This window comes from Ammospiza nelsoni, chromosome 20, assembly GCF_027579445.1.
Source record: "Ammospiza nelsoni isolate bAmmNel1 chromosome 20, bAmmNel1.pri, whole genome shotgun sequence".
In the NCBI taxonomy this organism is placed as follows: domain Eukaryota; kingdom Metazoa; phylum Chordata; class Aves; order Passeriformes; family Passerellidae; genus Ammospiza; species Ammospiza nelsoni.
This window is the reverse complement of record NC_080652.1, coordinates 11,954,402-11,975,298: the sequence shown is the minus strand read 5'-3', so window position 1 is coordinate 11,975,298 and position 20,897 is coordinate 11,954,402. Positions and strand designations below refer to the sequence as shown.

The following is a 20,897-nucleotide window of genomic DNA, read 5'->3' as shown; positions in this document are numbered from 1 at the left end:
AGATTAAATTTATCATCATCATCCAAAGCAGCACAATGTTTGAAAACATGCTACCTGTTTTAAAAAAAGGCCATTTAGTGTAGGTCTTAAGCTATGAAAAAACATGACCACTATTTCTGACTAATTTGTCAGTGATTCTCATATCGCTAAGTAAGTTTTGAATAACCTCAGCAATATTACATTTTTAGAGGAAAAAGTATGTTATAATACAGTCACCAACATTCTCATAACTTAGCAGAGATGCTAAAAATCCTCTAAACTTAAGAGTACAAAGAGCAATGGAAAATCCTCTAAATAAATGCAAACTGTGCCATTTCAACAGTACCTTAATAAAAGTATGACAAAACTTTTCAGAAAAAAAGTATATGGAAAATAAATTATTGTGCTATTAAATCCATCTTTTCAATTTATAAGACTTATTGCAGAAATCTAGAAAAAACATTTAAGAATGCAAAAATCCTAGTCACAGGGTGCTGAAAAGCAAACAAAATACTCAACTGTAGCTATAAGAACACATTTTCTGTTTCAGCTGTTTTAAGAAACCCCAGCAATATTTTTAAAATGGTCTTAAAAGCCAGTTGAGTTAGGAGTGAGTGGAGAATTATGGCACTGTACACCAGCTTCTTGCATGTGTCCTTTCTGACAACAGACAGCTGCTCCATAGCACATTCTTTCATACACCTTTTCCTCTGGAAAATTCCAGTTCTTGTACTGCCTAGCTTTTAAGTCTAATTAATAAAAAAAATAACATAGAAAGGATAGAAATGAATATATCAAAATAATTTTGCTGGTTTTTTTTAGCAGCACTGAGAATTGCTTGAGGCCCTGCCACTGCAATGTATTGTATTTCTGAACTACTCTGCCTACAAAGAGCCTGGCACCTCTTTAGGTCTAAGTCAAATTAGTCACATACTTCATTTCACACATGAGCAATTCTCCCTATTTATTTCCAGCTTCCCTATTTATTTCCAATTCTCCCCATTTATTTTGAGTTTCATCGAGCTGCTCAAAACATCAGGCATTTACATTTTTATTAGATTATAACCTCATGCTGAGCAATTAAATCATAAAATAGTTGCAAGCATTTCAAAAGCTTGATAAATCTATCCAAGACGTAAGGTCTGAACTATAAGACTTATAAAGGTCTGAACAGTCAATGTGATCGATCCATCATGTGTGGAATGGATGAGAATTACCCAAACCTTTGTATAGTTAAACATTACATGGAGTAGAAGTAACCTATAGTTGTGTATTCCTCTTTAAAGAAATTTTTAAGTTTACTCTAAGTTTGGCTAAGAAATTCTACCTTCCAGAGATGGAATTTCTGAAAATAGCATTATCAATGCTTTTAATTTCTAACATAAATAAAAACTGAAATGCATCACACAATAATCACAACATCAATGCTTGTATATTTGTAACACGCCTTTTTCCTTTCTTTTAGGTAATGTATTAAATGATATGCTATGTTTTATAAGGGGACACTGATACACGTTCTGTACAAGGGTGTTCTAACATTACTTATCAACAGAAGTTTTCTTGAGCATACAACCAGCGGCTTCTAGAACACACAGGGAAACAGGAAATTTACAGGAAAATAGATGCAGCCAAAACTCTATTTTTCACAAAACACGTAACAGACCCCTGCTTCTGCTACAGTACCACAAAAACAAGAACATAAAAGCATATTCCTCTAGATTTTACAATATGACAAATTCCAAAGAACCTCAGAATTCAAACAGGACAGAAGGGACAAGGGTCAAGGCAACACTTACAGCCCAAGTTTTGGTCAGCCTGAAGATAGGTGCACTCTGCAGTGCTGACACCACAGACATAAGAGAATGAAGATTGTTCAGTTCTAGAAGCTTCTGAAAAAAGGGAATAATAGCTTTTAGCATATTGGAAATGGAAGCAGGATTAATTAATATAAAAGTTGCATTAATAAACCATTATTTTTCCATTAATAAAATACAAGTTATCTATGACTGCAGACAAAATATTATCCCAATGCTGTCATGTGCAAGATTCTTAAGACCACTTTAAGAGTTGCTAATTTTACAAGTATACCCATCAATATAATAGGCATTTCTGTTTCGAGAATACAAACAGCACTTGATTTCAGTTTGCTATTTTCTAAGGCTATTCCTTCAGGAACAGAAAAAAGGAAAAAAGTATTTGATGCATTGCTCTTGAAAAAAGTAACAATTTTAGAAATCAAATATTTAATCAAGCAAAAACATTACATGAAGATGCTGACAATGAAGATGCTGACAATGCTCTCAGAATTAACACAACTTTTACCTTTGTAATCTGTTGCATAGGAAAAATTTACCTCACTTCAATCTATTTTGAATTTACTCTGTGTTTTGACAATTACTCAAAACACACTGATCTCAGGCAGACAATACTTTGGAATAAAACTGTCAAGGTGGTAATGCTTGCTACAACAAGCATAAAAATGTAAAATACAAAAATGAGAACTGTGTCATGTAGCTTCTTTGTGAAGCTTAATAAGAGGCTGGATTCATCCCTGACTGATCCATTTACTCACTGCTCAGAAGCATTTAAGGAAGATCTGGACTTCATGGAGGGAAAAGCAAGAAAAGTAAAAAAGCAAGAGAAGGAAAGAGGGCAGTGTTCCCCCTTGTGCAGGCTAAAAAAACCCCCAAACAACAAAACTCTTATTTCTAAGAACAACCGAGGACCTCCAAGTCGAACATTCTCCTATTACTTGGACTATTTTTTTGTTCCAGTAAGTTACTCAGAAAACTGCTAAGTACATTGATTGGAAATATGCACAATAGAAAATTTGTTTTCTACTACATGGAAAATATTATTTTAATTACCTACACACATATGCAATTTCACACATACAAAATTCACACTTGGGACTTTGGTCCAAGTGCTGTGTCACTCAGGGTCACATAGAACAGAATGACTGCAGGTCGTGAAAGTGATAAATATTTTAAAATTTGTTTGTTTTAAAGTTAAGTGTAAAACGCAGTGCTCAAACTCAATAAAATAACAGAGCTTTAACAGCAGTGCTTTATACCAGCAACTACATATTGCAAGCAGGAATACAAGTCTCACAATAGCTATTTTAGAAGCAAGGAATTTCTTTTCATAAAAGTTAAGTTTTAAAATGGTGCGTGACAAAAACCAGAAACATTTACAACCACATTTGATGTTGTCAACATACAATTAGCCACCAACAACTCAAATCACTTTTAAACTTGGTAGGTAGAGGTACAAGATGAGTCACACCGAACTGGGTAGGTTCATCTAACCAAATAGAAAAGAACAGTTCTTGTTCCTTTCCTTTATCTTAATCATGTAGTACAACATAACACATGTGCTAAAAGAAGAATTGTTACCCTCTGCAATCCAACAAGGGCTCACAGGAGTAGTGCAGAAACAAACACGAAGGAATTAAGGTTTTGAATGATAGTGTAAGAAATCTGCACTTACTTTAGCTATTTTCACAAAGTGGCTCAGTATTTCGGCCCTTATTTTTAAGGTCTGTGCTGTTAATATTTCTCGTACAACCCAAAAACTGACCTATAAGGTAAACACATACAACTTTAATTTATTACCAAAAAAATGGACTTTATTAGCCTATTAGATGAAATATTTGCAAACTCTCACAATGCTCCAGGAAGAAAACAGGGTAAGGAAAGAAAAGATTTCTGATCCCATGAATTCTCATCTGTATCACTGCAATTGCCCTGAAGCATTACCAGCGTAGGTAGAGAAGTGAGACAACACCAAGATAACTGAATGCGCAAGTGAGACCCAGAAAAAAAGAAAAAAATATTGCTAATGTTGCACCACAGCAAAACAAATCAGGAACTAATAATTAGGAACAAGTGGTCTAGAGGAACAACATGAAAATGTGGACAAAGCAATTGAAAACAGGAGTTGTAATTTAAAAATCTTAATCCTCGTTTGGAAAAACAGGTTTTAATTCACATGAGTAGTTCCGTTTAACTTTATACTCAAAGACAACTGTTAAACAGTACCTGTTCATCACAGTAATCAAATTATATACCTGGTTAAATCTCCTAGTAAAGGCAACAATATTTGGAGCAAGGGTGTGTTTTTCTTTCTTATTCCATCCACAGCTGGCTAGTTCCTAGGAAACACATTTAAAAATTGCCTTAAAAACAGAAATGAGTTCTCCTTAACACTAATTCTAAATCACTCTTCTGTTTTTTAGAACCACAAGTCTCAATTTCAATCAAAATGTTGTTCAACTTTCCAAATGTACATTACTAATTTTAGACACCTTCATATGAAAAGGCAGAGTCAGCCAAAGAGAATTCTGCCTCTGAAAAGCACTTTGTAATGCTGATAAATGGAACACACTCTAGAGATCTGTACATGCTTGTGTGAGCAGCAGGAAAAGCATTTCCAGCTCCAAACACATTTTGAATCCCCATCTCCAGCACTTAAAACTTCTGCAGATAAAAATGCCAATTTGCATCTGTCAGGACACAGATTCTCCACATGAAAAGTCCATGTCTGGTCATATGATACTAAAAATCATATATTTATGTGGAAAAAAACCTCAGATATTCTACAAGGGACAGCAAAACTTACCTTTGTTAGAAAAGTGGAAGAGATCAGTAACCTAAGGATATTAAGCGAGTGCAAGAGGGAAAATCCTGTGTATGGCAAAATCATTTGACTAGATTTAAATTCAGACTGAATAGGAAGGTTGATAAAAGAGAGTGATTCAAAATGCCCCTGTGTGTTTGAGAATTACACTTTGTCTTCTTTTTTTTTTGTATGGAGGGATGCTGGCGGTTTTCTCAGTGAGCACAGTCAGAGGAAACATTCACATCAAGTGTGCAAAACCGTGAAATTTGTGGTGGAGATTGCAATTTCAGGACTTGGAAAAAAATCTAAATGAAGTCACATAGAAATCTAAAATGTAAGCATAATTATTTCTGCTGGAGAACAAAGAATTGTTAACTAGACATCCTTTTTCTAAACTCTGCAAAGTAAAATGCAGATGTGTTTCTTAGTAATAGCTGTTGAAGAGCAGGAAAAAGCCTCAGGAAATACCACACTTAAAGGATGTTTGTATGTTTGAGATAAGACTTTTCAACCAAAACTCTAAAATTGTAGGTATTTCCATCCATGCATAAGGCCATGTTAAAATAATAAAATCTTAAATTTCAACGAGAAAATGTTAACTTTCTTAGTCTAATAACTTACCTAATAGCAAGGGAGAGTTTCATGACAAATACACAGACTATTTCTTGATTTAAAACATAGTCCTACAGTTGGCAGAATTCAGGATAGAAACAGCTGTTTCTTTTTGGCAAACAAACTATATTGATGATTCCAATAAAATGAAAATCAGAAAGCATAATTAACAACTAATAGTTCATGGTAACTGCTACATATTCAAAGATCTATATTCTAGCAGAAGCTAGAAATACAATAGTTTTCCTTCTGATCACTCTTCAGTGAGTTACACCTACTTGCCAGAGTAGCACTTTAGGGAATTTCATTTCCAAAAGGCAAAATGAAGCAATTACAAAGGAAAAGAAGAAAGGCAAATCAATTGTTTTGGGATATTTTTTGCTATAAAATTCTATGGCACATGTTTCATAGCAACTAAAGTAAATTCAAAATTTGCTTTAACAATGAACATCTATAGTTATGTATTTTGTTTTTCAGTTTGTTCATCTCCTCAGAGTATGACACTACCTCTGCTTTTGGCAAAGGTAGTTAGAATAAAAAAAAAAACCTGTTTTGTCCTGATATTTGTAGAAACAAAACTTCCTCGTAGAAAAGTATCTATGTATCAATTTGTACATATTGAAAATTTTTTGCTAGCAGATTTTTCTATGGGCATTGTTAATTTCTTATTGCATTATTTGTTTGCCATTTTCTTCCCCACAGGAAAGAAAATTCTCCCCAACAGCCTGGAGCATGCATGTAATTGCAGAAGCATGAAAGCGTTTTCAGCTACAAAACTCTCTTGGTGTTCTTGGGGAAAAAAAAGGAATTATCTGACAGGAAGGACAGACAACAGATAGACAAATTTTTTATTTCCTTCCTATATTTTCTCAAAATAGAAGTCTGCTAATCTCTCTGAACTACTGTAATAAATGATGACTTGTTTTGTTAGTGACCTGATTAGGTGGCTGGACCTTCCACTAAAAACCTTGTAAACTTGACTGCCCCCACTGATGTTTTCAGAAATTCAGTTCTGCTGACATTATGGGGGCGCACAGGCTGCCCTTCATAAAACCATGATATTCCAACCTTAGAACAAGAAGACAACAAGCCACAATGGACACATGGTCTTATAGTCAAAACATCTGAAGCAGGAGTCACGTGATTCTCGTACCTTTTGCAGTAAATAAATTTATCATATTTTACGCAAATTTGTCATATTCTGACACCTACTTTTATTCTTCATTTCTCAAGTTCTTACTACTGATTTTCAAACGTCTTGGTTAACTTTGACTGCTTTTCCTCAACAGGCCTCAGGTTCCCTTATGCGTCTTTCTAAAAAGGTTAAAATCTTAAAAGAGTAACTTTTAAGGGTTTGGGCTAATTTAATCCCAGCATTTATTATTCTGAATCTTAAAATTAAAAAGCTTATAAAGCAGTTGATGCAATCTAAAATTGAGATTATGGTAGGGGCAGGAATCAAAAGTCTGAAATCAGATATGAATTGAAAAACAGCAGCAGAAGGGAGAATAGAGAATTTTTACACTTGATAAACTTATCCTGAAGAAACACTCCACTCAAAGCAAGACAAGAAGACTTCCAGAAAAGCATAGTTATCCCCTTTGGCAACAGATGACAAACCAAAGTAACTCATGCTGGATTAAAGATTCACAGTACTAACAGGGAATATACCTAGAAAAACATTAGTGCAGCACAAGAAAGTGAGCATTTTTGAACAAAAAAAGCATTCTTTGAATCATCACATTTTCTCAGGCACTGATTTCCAAAGATGGTTCAAGAAAACCTACCTCAGGCTGTATAGCTTTAAATACTGGCATATCCATCAATGTTATCTGGCTCTGAAATGAAGACAGAATTTTACATCGTGTAATATGAAGAGCTAACAATGACGTATTTCTATCTGCCCTTCAGTAACTACAATCCATACACATGCTTCTTATTAACCAGAACTAGCCTGTGCTAGGGTCCCTTAAAGACTTAAAAAAATGCAAAGTAAAACAAATATGCTGTGTCAGGTCAGTACTACATGATTAAATCCCAAGACAGGATTATTTTATTGACGTTGATAAAGTCAGAAATTTGTTTTCAAAAACACTGGAGGTTTATTTAAAAGCTGGGGTTTTTTAAGAAAAAATATTTAATATATTTTTTATGTACTCTGTAACCCTGAGTATTATATAAGCTTAAATGCAAAAATAACATTTATACTTACAGCAAACTCCTCAGGAGTTACTTTCAACACATCAAATACAACTGCATCGTAGCTTTTATTGGCATAATCTGAACTTCGCCCTTCCAGGGAATCTGAGCTGCTACTACCCTAAAAAGAAAAAATAGTAGATTTATCTGCAGAATGATTAAATTAATCTCAAAATTACCGACTCCATTTTGATGGTAAATTACATTGCTCTGAACTCACCAACAATACATGGCTGCTCTAAGTTACAGAGTAACAGGTCAAAAGCGCCATTTAAAACTAAACAAAATGAATAATCATTAACAACAACAATAAAAAAAAACATGGCTGTGAACACCAAAAACCATTAAGTGCTCTATAATTACTCTCTTGCCATGTTGGTTCTTTTTCTTACAAATGCTGTAGTATATGACTAGTAGTGGAAAGGGCTTCTGTGAAAGCTGAAACAAGCCAAAATTTCTATTTTGATACAGGAGCTAATAAAACCCAACAAACTGTACCTCTGGAGTGGCAGAGGTGACCATCACACTGGCCATGAAATCATTCCTTTTATACATGCTCTCCACACGGTGCAGGAAGTTTCAGCTCAGCCAGCACTGGTTGAAAACAGAAACTCCTGCAAAGCAAATTATTTGTGGAATAAATCAAATTTATTAAAAAACCCAAAATGCACACAGAAAATAACCCAGCAATACAAGATATTTAATTTTCCTACTCAGAGCAAAGGACTTAGGAAACAAGATTTATCTTAGGAGATAGATGCTCTTTTCTTTTCCAGGTACCACCAGCGAGGGAGTACAATTGAATATTGCTAAAGCGATGCCAAGTCCTTACCCTCACCTCCACTCAACTCCAGAAATGCAGGGGGGAAAAAACTGTATTATTTGTCATTCATGTTGACTTAAGTTTTATATAAAAGTCCCTCCCAGGCAGGACAAAGTCTCAGAAACTGCAGGCTACCACAAACTGCTTACAGAACTAGCAAGTCAGCTCAAGCTCTGATTCTCTTTAACTGAGCAAACAGCATGGTTGTGCCATCATTCCCCACAGCACACATGGATGAGCCCATGGCAGGCACTGCCACTGATTCCTGAAAATGGACTCTTTCATCAACAGCTGTAGTTGCTCATATGTGCAGCAAGGAAAACTGCCACATTTCCCTCTGCGTCCTCACATTCCCTCCCACAACACTGATGACACCAACAGAAAAATCCTCAGAAAATAAAACAGCTAAGAATAAAAATATCCTCTTATTTTACTCTCTTTCGAAAGATGAAGTCTTCACTTCTCATTCCTACAACAACAAACAATTCTCCCCAGGATCTTGCATGAAACAAGTCACTAATTTTGCTTCACATAATGCCAAGATCTTCTCTGCTAAACAAGGCAAAAGTCAATTTCCTTTATATTTTCTCCTGATAAGTTTAACTCATTTTGAGCACTAACAGGCTGCTAAGTATTTCTAGGTCTGGAGTTGCTCTTCTTAACAGTCCTTACAATCCTGAAGTGGAAAGCAATTCTGTAGATGTAATTTCTTTAACATGTGGCATTTACGTTAAGGCCACAAAAATATTCTTCTGGCCTCCATCCCTGCCTTTCTGAATGCGTTCTCCAGGGCATGAGGAATCAATTACAATGTGAAAGGGGAAAGAAAAATCCCATATGTGAACTTTTATCATGCCCAAGTTCAGTTTTACACAAGTTTCAATGTTCATTATATCAAACTGAGACAAAAATGGTTTAATACCTAAACCCAAAAGCACTAACATACTTTTGCCTTTCAACATTCAGCACATATACAAATCTTGCAAGGCTAGAAACTTTCATTCTAGACATGATCAAAACAGATTCCCCTCGCCTTACCCCCTCCCCCCAAAATGTTCCAAATATAACACAAGCATTTAAAATGCACTGCTTTTTCATATGTCCAAAGACTTCTTCAAGATTCAAGTCTATGAAAAAATGCCTCTCTACACTTGTTTTGCTACCTTTATGAAAGTCATAGGAAGCAATTATCCTTTTTAGTCAAGTCCACTTGATCATTGGAAGTGTTTCCCCACCTGCAGAATGCATAACTTTGCACACAAAGTAACACAGGAGCTAATACTATGCCCATGGTATGAAGAGGCTGTCAAACAACATAAAGATGTTAAAAATAATATTCCCCTGTACTTGCCATATTTCACCCCAACTAGATTAAAAAGAAATTTCTCAAATCCCAGAAATTATCAGAGGCCCAAAATGTTGGCAATAAAATGTAAGAAGCCACTTAAATGACATACAACTTCTTTTCACAGCTTTTGATTCATACAATTTCTTTCAACTTGCTCAGGTTAATCACTAAAATGATGCATTACACAAACAGTGCTAAAAATCAAAACTAAGGAAACACCTTATCTGTTTGCACGGAAGGTTCACAGGCACATTGCAGTAGATCTCCTTCATAGGCTGTCCGAAGCAAAGTGGATAAATCAGGATGCAACAGACACCAGAGTTTGTCTGTTCTTCTTTGCCAATTTGACAAACCCATTTAGATACGGAGCACTCTCTGAAGCAAAACTGAAGAAAGTGCAAAAACAACTGGAAAAAACCCCAAAAATACCACCATCAAAACCAAGCACAGAAGCAAACCTTAGAACCATTATTTTACCATCATTTGTCAAATCTTGTTATCTATGCTACAGAAGCAACATTCTTCGAAAGCAAAATGCAAATTTTATATCGCTGTTAGTAACATGCATGTAATGCAGTCAAAGTGCCCATAAGTTCAGTCGCAGTACTAGTTACCAACCTCACAAGAAAGTCACTGAGACACTTAAGCACAGAAAACCACTTCTGGCCAACAAAGTCCACTAATTTGTGGACTTTGTTCACAACAAAGTCCACTAAAGTGCTCTAATTTCTGAATGCTAGCAGAGCAATCTGAGGAAGTCACTGACTGTTCACATTGCTTTCAGCAAATACAAAGATCACCATGTCAGCAACCACTGATGACCACTGTTCTTATTGATTTTTTTCACTGAAGGGAAAAATACTGAGCTACATATGCTTTTACTACCCCTAATTCAGCCATTCCAGACTCCACAAGTCAACTGGCTTAGTTGATTTCAATAACCGTTTACTTACTACTTTCATTAGTTGATTATGGTCTTCCTAATAACACTGAATCGAGAATTGAGAGCTGCAACATGCTTTTAAGAAAATATACTTCAGCATTCTAACAAAAGATAAATATTCTTTCTTAAGCTTAAATTAGCTGGACAACTGGTTCAGTGAGAGCGATCAAAGTGCACTAGCGCCCTACCTGGGCACGGATAAACATGGTTAGAACCAACGAAGTAACCATAATGCTTTATATGAAAAATATCCTAATTTCAAAAGGTCCTTTTGAAGTAATTAAACAATAAATCTTGGTGGACATTTGGACAACATGAGAAATTCTAGTGTATTTGAAAGCCTGGATTTAAATAATTGCCTACTAACAGTTTATTAAGAACAAAGCAATTAGGCTACAGAATATTAGTCATAGAAATGTGATAGCTTTTTAAAGATCTTCCAAAGCAAACACTTGTGTATTTTCAGTATCCATTTCACCAGGAAGACCCTAATATATTTCACTGTGCTTTAGGCAACAGTACCACCTATAGATAAAATACACTATGAACAATTTAGCAGTTTCATGCACACCTTTTTCTGAGAAACTTCTTACTGTATTTAATGATGACTAATGAAAATGTAACAGAAATAAAATGGGGCTGTGGATTAATTCAGCTGACCATAAACTGAGATCACTCAAGTAAATAACTATTCCTCAATAACATGCATCATCCCTGAGTAAACAGGCTGAAAAAACCTGAATCTTGCATCATTTCCCAATAGCTGCCAATGGATCAATTCTAATTCTGGAAAAAGTATATTCAAAGTTGATTTCCCTTTCTAAAATTCTCTCAACTCTCCTACTTCCACCCCTCCAGCGCACGTACTCAAACGAGTTTGACTGTGAGCAGAGAAGCAGCTGCTGTGATGAGTTTAAGAAACAACTTCAGAATCCAAGTCCTGAACTCTTGGGTTTTCTTAATACACAACTGATCTGAATTATATCTAACAGTACATTAAAAACAACACCTAATGCGCAAGTCATGCACTTATGGCATGCTTTATTTGATTTGTCACATGTTACACTAGACAGCCATTGGTCCCGTTGTTGTCACTAAGCTGCCCTCCAACAATCAAAATTCCAGCTTTTCAAATTAACTGTCATAGGGCAACCTGGATACAAAGACATATGTGGCAGTCACTACACCAAAAAGGTAAGCTAACATTCTACAAGTGGAATAAAAATAAGGTTGTCTTATTTTTCAAAATTATAAGGAATGCAATGTCTCAGTTTTCCAGTTTAAAAGCTGTGTGCAAAATTTCATAGCAAAAGGCTGTCAAAAGTTATTTGAAATATCTCACACAATCCTCAGTTGCTAAAACCATGAAAGAGTAGGAAGCTGACAATGCTGGCTTGAATGTCCAATGCTATTCTGATTATGCCCCACATCTTTACTATATTCACTGATTACTGAGCTCATTCTAATGAACATTTATTACATTTACAAATTTACTTTTAAGTGTTTTCTTCTCTCCATTCTTCTATCTGCACAGTTACTTACTGCATCAGGAAGTAAAGTAATAGTATGATCAAAATTACTTGTATAAGCCAAAAAAGTACAATAAAGTGAATTCGATTAAGTAAAGATAGTAGACAGATCTCCATCTGGTTACCTAGACAAATTAAGACAAGAAATACAGTATGGGTTTCTAATTATTAGAAACCATTTGGAGAACTTTGGAGAACTGGAATTTAACTGTGTCTGGAAATCTTTACATCAAGGTTCTATATCAAGACAGAAATGCAGTAACCTCTCCAGCAGAAGTTCTCCTTCAAAAGTCATTACCCTTCAAGCAAGTCTGCAAACTTGAATATCTTAGAAGACCAAGATATATGTTTAGGGAAGTTTTACTTTAAGGGAATTTTCATGAAAGGAAAAAATCTTCAGTTGCAGGAAAAGAAACATATATCTGCAAATTATAGTAAAATACTACTACAACTCAAGTTCTCTAAACAGAAGAGAACTGACAGATGCTTCTGTAATCTCTGGTTATCAAATATAGGTGAAAATATGAAATACCTGTAACTTTAAATACAATTGCATACTTACAGTGGAATAAGGCAGCTGTGCTCTCAACCCATCTTGCTGCACATCTCCATTAGTTCGTTGCTGGGTCTAGCTCTGGTTTTTCAGCAGTTTTATCTCTTGTTTAAAAGCATAACATTCCTGTAAATGCCAGGAAACAGGATTACGGTTTCATTTATTTTACAACTCAATTATTCTCAAACTGTGCACTCCTCACCTGAAACATGTGCTCTAGTATTTTTATTCTTACATCTCCCTCACAACTTCCATTGTTAGTTCCCCATTCTAGTTTCACTGCTACTTGACAAATTCCCAAACTTAAAAGAACTACATATACATCACAGAGAGAAGAGCAATGTATTATAAGTTTCATAGCTAAATATACTCCAAATATGTGCTTGTAACTCCCCCTCACTCTGTCAATCAACAAAAGGTCCAAGCCAACACACATTATTTATTGGTTTCACTCACTTCTTTCAAGGTGCTTTATGAATTGTAAATGCTACTCATCCTCACACCATTTTCCTCAAGGCTTAACTAAACAAAGCAAAACACAAATCCAAATACAGTAATTCTTTTATCTCTGTATCAGCAAATAAAGCCATAGCTCTTCCAACAAACATGATCAGCTACAAACCTGAGAAAAATACTGCTTAGGTAACTCATTTTGGGGATATTTACTTTAGGCATAGCCCTTCCCTTTTCTCCTCTTTTGCCTTATACCAACTTTTATAAAACCTAATGTTTAATAAAATTACACATCAAATGAGAAGAAAATAATCTCAAAGACAGCTTCTTTTATATAGACTGACATGAAAATCTCATTAAAGCCCATGTTGCTTTGATAAAGGTAAAAATAACGGCAGGTCAATTGGTGCTACTGTGCCTCTACTACAGTTTTTATTTTTGTTCTATCACTAGAGAACCTCTCCCTTAAAAAAGTCTCTCTTCTTGACTATAACTATACACAATTCCTACTGGCATCAAAGCAAACTATCTTTTGCTAGAAAAGCAGTATTCTTTTGACACACCCAAAACTCATCCAGTAGGCACTCCTTGCATGAGCAAATGATCCTAGTTCAGAGAATAATCAAAATGACAAGTTAAAAATGGGTTAGCAACCATTTAAGTATTTCAGTGAAATTACAGACATGACGCCTGTTGTCTGCCCTCCATCACGTGGCATTTTAATAAAGGGCAAACCTTGTAATTCCTATGCGCATGAACTTCTAGATGTCTTCACTAAAATAAGGCAAATAAACAGAAAAACGAATTAAATAACTTGGTTTGAAAGTGTTTTGGACTCATTTTTCTTCAAACTGGTGCTACATCATGCAGAATAGGCAACGTACAGAAAACGAACAAACAAGTGTGTGTAGGTCTGCCCTTTACAACAGCTTCCTGTCCTTCTGAGACATGAAGCATATCTACCAGGCATGGCATGAATATTCAACAAGTGAAAAAATATCTGACTATCAAAGCTATACATAAAAGACAAATTGCAACATTCATAGATAAGGTTTCTGAGGCAAGAAATATTCTTTTGTATTTCAGAGACACCAACGCATTTCAATTTTTTCAATAATTAGTATGACAAGAATACATATGCTCCATTTAGTTGAGTTCAGAACAACAAACCACAGACAAAAGGCATGATGTACTTCTACAACCAAAAATTTCAACATCCATTCCTCCATCCACTACATGCCAAAGCCCCAGGCTGACATAAGCCTGCAGAAGCTAGACCAAAAACCATCTGAAGTGAATTGAAAACAGATCGCAGTAAAGGCTCTTAACAAGATCCGCACGGTTTCATCCACATGATATGCCAATAGTTTTCAAATTTATTCCTAAAGACACAGGAGGACGTAGCCAACCCTCGGTGGTTTCCACCTGTTCCCCCCAGACCCCACATCCGCGCCAAGGCTGCTCCCGCCGTCCGCCCGGATTCGCGCCGCGCAGCACCGGCTGCACGTGCCCGCCCCGCCTCACGGCACCGGGCCGGCCCCGGAGCCCCGCCGGCGGGCAGGGCCGTGGGGACATCGCCGGGCGGGGAGGGGCCCGGGGCCCTTTCCGAGCGAGGCCGCGGGGCCGGTCGGGCGCTCGCAGAACGGGGAAGCGCCGCCCGGCCCCGCCGGCGCCCACCCCGCCTCCCGCGCACCTGCCGCGCCCCGCGCGGGAGGCGCCCGGACCCGCCAAGGTGGGCGACGATGCGGCAGCGCCCCGCGCCGCCCCCGGGGAGCCGGGAGCCGCCGGCCTCCCGCTAGCGGCGCCTCTGGAGGGTGAGCGCCCGTCTGGGCCTGTCGCCGCAGAGCTCCGCCCGCAACACACGCCCGGAGCGGGGCCGGCAGAAGGCAGAGGGACGAGGGGCTGTGCGGCCTGTCCCACCTTTTCTGCCGAGCACACGGAGCTTGTCCGCAACTCACCTGTTCGGGACTTGATGCCTCCAGCAACGCCCACGAGCTCTCTCGGTGAGAGGGAGGCACCCTCAGCGCCGCCGGGGACGAGGCCCGGCCCGGCTGGGGACCGCGGGGCGGGGCGGGGGCGCGCGGACTGACGCGCGCGACAGCCAACCGGCTCCCCGCGCGGGAGCGCGCACCAATGGGCCCGGGCGGGGCGGGAGCGCGCGAGCGCAGGTGCTGCGGCGCCGTCCTTGGCCGCGCCCGCCCCGCCCGCGCCCCCTGGCGGTCTCAGCGCGGCTGCGCAGGCGGCTCCGTGAGAGCGGCGGGAGCCGGGGGTGCGGGCAGGGGGCGAGCCCGGGGCTCCGGGCAGGGGAGAACCAGGGGGTTGCGGGCAGGGGAGAACCCGGGGGTGCGGGCAGGGGGCGAGCCCGGGGGTGCGGGCAGGGGGCGAGCCCGGGGCTCCGGGCAGGGGAGAACCCGGGGGTGCGGGCAGGGGGCGAGCCCGGGGCTCCGGGCAGGGGAGAACCCGGGGGTGCGGGCAGGGGGCGAGCCCGAGGCTCCGGGCAGGGGGCGAGCCCAGGGGTGCGGGCAGGGGAGAACCCGGGGGTGCGGGCAGGGGGCGAGCCCAGGGGTGCGGGCAGGGGAGAACCCGGGGGTGCGGGCAGGGGGCGAGCCCGGGGGTGCGGGCAGGGGGCGAGCCCGGGGCTCCGGGCAGGGGAGAACCCGGGGGTGCGGGCAGGGCTTCCGAACAGCCCGAGCGTCCCTCCCGGTCGCGGCCCGGCCCCGAGCAGCGGGTCGGGTCGCTCCCGGAGAAGAGTCAGCGAAGTGCCGGTCGTTCGCGTCCCCTCGCCGCAGCAGCATGGGCTGTGCCTCTCCCTTCCCGGTGCATCGACGAACCTCTCGGAACCTCCAAACTAAATCCGGGGTCAGGTTCAGGTCCGGGTGATGATGCTGCGGGTCACACAGTGACCTTGTGTGTTCTTCCAAGGCAATAAAATAGAGCTTTGTGGGCTTCTTGGTAACTGAAAGTGGTACTTGAAGCAAAGAGGCAAAAAGATGGTGCACCTTTCTCTGATTTACAGCTTCCATAAAAGCAATGCTCAGGCTCAGTGTGTGTAGGCATAGCTACAGGAAAACATTGGCTCTGTGGACTGGCAGGTACATGCAGGATTCCACTCAGCCCATCGGACTGGCCTGCAGGTTTGCATGTTAGAGAACAAAAGCCTAGGGAGGGTATGCAGAAGAAGCTTTGAGATACTGCATGATGCCCCAAATACATTTATAAGGTGTCTTCCCAATTTTACTGGTTACCAAAGGTTTTCATTACCTATCAAACTCAGAGCAGTTTAAACATCTTCATATATCACAACTAAATGTCTATGAGAGTGCTTTTCAGAGCAGAAAAATTCAATTTGAGAATAAATTGTAAAAATAACTTTAAACATAGATTTGAGATATTATGAGTCCTGATGCTCACAACACCAATAACTATATCAAAGCCAAAGGCACTACACAGAAGGTATTCTCTCTACACTTCCCTGCCCCTCAGAAAGGCTAAAGAAAATTAATTTCATATGAATCTCCAAACATTTAATTCTTATTTGAGTCTATCCTATTGGTGTACTGCCAAGCAACACACTTTCCTCTAATATGTATAGAATCAGTTCCCACTAGAGCAAAAGTACAGAACTGTCTGGCAAAATATTTTCTTCTCTGTCCTGTATCACTGTGCCAGAACATTAAAACAGCAATCCATGTGCTACAGACTTTGGAAAATATACATTAGTTACTAGTATTTTTACAGGAATTTGGAAAAAAACTATCTGAAAACCAGTTAACTTCTTATCCAAATGATTATGAGATTCTGACAGTCACCAAACTGACGCTTAAAGTACTGTAAAATGGTGGTGTCCGCTGCCCAGGTAGGTCTCATGTAGCACAGCAGGACAGCCTCTGAAATCCTGGGTATAAACACTGCTCTGCTAACAACGGAATCACCCAGCACCCGCTCCTCTTGAGGGGTCATAATGAGGACTGGAAACTTCTTTTTTTGTTCCTATTTTAGGCTTCTGCTATGTACAGTGCCTTAAATGACCCCTACATAATATAATTTTAAAAATAAGCCAGCACCCTCTGGTGGAAAAGAATGCATAGACAAGGAATGTTACTTTAGACAATGGCATCAGCCATATAATTTCCCTAAATTTTAATGAAATGTTTCTGTCTATAATTCAACTGACTTTTGACATAATATTCAATTTAAATTTTTCCTAAACCCATGCACAATACAAATGTACTATGCTATTTCATATAGCTCATGAAATGTAACATCCACGGGATTTGGATTCATTTTCTCTGCATGATTATTGCTGGAAGAGTATAAATTCCATATGCCATATTCATTGGCTATTCTACCTTTCCCTCAACCTGTTTTCAAGAAGTCTGCATTATGAAAAGTTAAGCAATGAGGCCTGCGTCTGCATGTACACAAAGATCAGGTGAACAGAACTGGTTCTTTTTAACCTAAACCAAGTTTTTCCTGTAGCCATCTTAACAAAACTTTTTCACAAAATCTTTGCCTTCTGTTTTCTGCTTTGCTGAATGTGGTATTTTGTAGCACTTTTTAAACAAGTATCCAATCTCTGGGTCTGTTTTTCCCTTGATGCTGAATTCAGATGTGCCAGCTATGTTGAGAGAAATTCAGGTATTTCAGAACACTCACAGAATCAGAATGATTTTGGGAAGGGATTTAAAAGCTCATCTCATTCCACGTCCCTGCCATGGGCAGAGACACCTTCCACTGGACCAGGTTGCTCCAAGCCCAGCCCAGCCTGGCCTTGGTCACTGGAGGGATGGGGCAGCCGCAGCTGCTCTGGGCACCCAGTGCCAGGGCCTCGCCACCCTCCCAGGGAACAACGCCTTCCCAATGTCCCACCTAACCCTGCCCTCTGGCACTGGGAGGCATTCCAGGCCCCTGGTAAAAGTCCCTCTCCAGCTCTCCTGGAGCCCCTTTAGATGCTGGAAGGGGCTCTGAGGTCTCCCCAGACCCTTCTCTTCCCCAGATGAGCACCCCCAGCTCTCCCAGCCTGGCTCCATAGCAGAGATGCTCCGGACACCTGATCATCTCAGTGGCCAGGATACCGACAGTATGTTTATCCCACTCCTAATAGTCAGGTCGTGTTTACCCCATTCTGCATTACTTGAAATTTCAGACCGTTATAAGAAGGGGATTTGAAGGGAGGTTTTGCTGGAATAGGTACTCTGACACCAGCAGGGAGTCAGGGACTAACCCACGCAGCTCCAGTCCCACCAAATCCCACTGCCAGTCAAGATAACCATGGCCTACAGCTGCACTGTAGGGGGGATGCTCCTGTTAAATTCAACGTCGAGGGTGAGAAGGAGCGTACCTACACTTGCTGGGAGCAGCATCACCCCTACTGATGTCAGCAGCAGAACATAAAACGCAAATGCTGCTGAAGGAACGAAGCAGGGTGTCCTCCTCAACACACCAGCCTTGGAATGGCAAGGATGGACTGCCACCACCTGGCTGGATTTTTTGTTTTGCTCTGAAAGTTGGATGAGGTTGTGGAGTACACAGCTCAAATGATCATCTGTTCAGAATGAAGCAATTAATGCTGGCAAAACAGAGAAACTTCAGACAGAGTAGTTGTTTCTAATGACTTGATTTCTAGTTGGTAGATCAGTATTAAAATGCTTCTTGTAACAGTTCAGTAATAGCATCCAAAATGCAAACTCCTCAGTAATTAAATACCTAAATTTAGACACTGACACCACAGATTTGCTCTAGAAGCATTTTAATTTACAAACAGCAATTCCAATTGACTTTATACCATAAAAAAGGCAATTTACAAGCAAGAAACAAATTCATCAGAACAAAATAAAGCAGCACAGAAATATTCATGTCACAAATCTAAAAACAAAGTGAATACAAGAGTAAAATATCATCTGAATAAATATTTTAAAGTTCATGCTGTAAAATAATCCTTAATGGCAAGTTGCTAATTCTTACAGCATCAGCTTAGCTAGCTTCATTTACTTCACGTGGCGATGAAGTGCGGAGGTGTGAGGTTCCCGGTTTATATTGCAAGATAATGACACCAAGTCAAGTCATTCAAACTGTTCAATTACTTATCTTGAAAAATAACCATACAAATAAAATTTATTTTAAAATACAAATTTTCAGTCAGAAACAAACACTGTTAAAATCGTGCAAGAGCTCTACCTCTAACCAGATCTACAACCAGAAGTTCTCAGGCTGAGTTCAAAGGCTGAATCCCTGGCCTGTGGGAATGGGATTCAGCAGTTCTGTATCTGCCATAGCAGGAGTGAGCTACAGGAGCAGGAAGCAAACCTGCTCAGTCAGTGATACGTGGCTTCACATCCCCTGAAGAAATACAGGAACACATGTCCCAGGCTTACTTATTTGTTTTGTTTTTTTTTTTTTTTTTAATGTAAACTTGCATAACTTAAGTTAATGCTGCCACAGGGATGTGCAAGTAGTATTAAATCTACAATATTAAATACAAGTATTCTGGCACTTGATAAAACATATGTAAAATGCACACAGATTATAAAGTTTGAACATTTTGAATGACTTTACTAAACTTCCAATTTGATCACTGAGTATTATGAAATTTACAATTCATGAAATAAAGAGATTCATATAAAGAATTTACATAATTCCCCAAATATTTCAAATATAAAATTTAATAAATAACCCTGACCAGTCAAAAAGCACCATTCAAGGGTAAAATTCCCTTGGAAAATAGATTAGGTGTTGCATATTTGAGTCCCTTTCAATGGTTTCATGTAAAACCTGTTTAGAAAAATGACAATAAAAGAATCACAGTAAACTAATACAAAAATTAAAATAATATATATATATATCTAAAGGTAAAGCTTATTCAATATTTTCCCAGCCCTTGATTTTATTCCTGTTGTTCTTCCCATAATTCAGCCTAAACATTACGAGGCCTCATTGTTTTGTCTAAAGTAAACCAAAGGCTTCAGCACAAAACATGTATTTATGCTGGAGCAGACTGCATTAAAACTCTAAATTTAGGCCTACAGTCTACCCTGCTGACAGTGAACTGACAGTATCCTTTATGCTACAGAAAGATTTCACACTCAAAAAGCAGAGCCAATCTCGAGGCCTTCGTGACCTAACTGAACTTGTAATACACTTGTAAGTATTTACAAAGCTATTTTCTAAACGTATTTACAAGTTTAAAAGAAGTAATATGGGAGATAACTGATAAAGAAAACAACAATAATAGTTTTAAACCAGAAACATTAGCAAAGGTATAAAATCCTTTATTTTCACAGTTTGTCAGAATAGGTTAAGCATCTAGAGGAAAGGACACTGTCACTGTTTTCACATTTGTCTAGAATTTAAAAGGTAGATTAAGAAGAGACTCAATTATGAACCAGCCTGTATAATTTCATTACTTATTTTCTTCACGTATTCTATTGACTTCTGCATTTATTGTAAATGAAATGTGTAACAGCCCTGTGCTAAGAACTGCACAGACACGAGACACTGTACAGCATTTCCACCCTCTGCCCGGCGGTCCCGCCTCGTGTCTGTGCCAGGGCTGATCCTGGCACCCCGCTATGTGACAAGGCACAGTGGCAGTGCTGCGGCCAGGGGTGACGGCGGAGCTGGACTATGGCTTGGAGGCAAGAACGCTGCCCGCGCGGGGAGGGACTGCACGCTGCTGAACCACGGCTTGTAGAAAAATGGATCGCTTCCTGCCCCTTAACAGTCTGTTACAATGTTTTGAACCTGAACCTGTACAATCAACATGATGTTGTATTCTTGTTTGCTTTTGTCTGAGACAATTTTGGATAAGTCACTCTTTGGTAAACTCAAACCATTTTCAT

General features: G+C 39.5%; 1 protein-coding gene across 2 annotated transcripts in view; it reads right to left on the bottom strand.

Annotated features, from left to right (window-relative positions):
* Window positions 1-15,114, bottom strand: part of RALGPS1 (Ral GEF with PH domain and SH3 binding motif 1) — a 73,863-nt gene extending 58,749 nt beyond the window's left edge. For both annotated transcript variants that reach the window (XM_059486263.1, XM_059486264.1), the window contains exons 1-9: window positions 15,018-15,114; window positions 12,616-12,732; window positions 9,801-9,988; window positions 7,909-8,024; window positions 7,424-7,531; window positions 6,999-7,049; window positions 4,049-4,132; window positions 3,469-3,558; window positions 1,776-1,868 (exon numbers count right to left, since the gene is read on the bottom strand). In XM_059486263.1, coding sequence (XP_059342246.1) covers window positions 1,776-1,868; window positions 3,469-3,558; window positions 4,049-4,132; window positions 6,999-7,049; window positions 7,424-7,531; window positions 7,909-7,965 — 483 coding nt within the window. In that variant the 5' untranslated portion in view covers window positions 7,966-8,024; window positions 9,801-9,988; window positions 12,616-12,732; window positions 15,018-15,114. The remainder of the gene's footprint in view (window positions 1-1,775; window positions 1,869-3,468; window positions 3,559-4,048; window positions 4,133-6,998; window positions 7,050-7,423; window positions 7,532-7,908; window positions 8,025-9,800; window positions 9,989-12,615; window positions 12,733-15,017) is intronic.
* Between the last annotated feature and the right edge of the window lie 5,783 nt (window positions 15,115-20,897).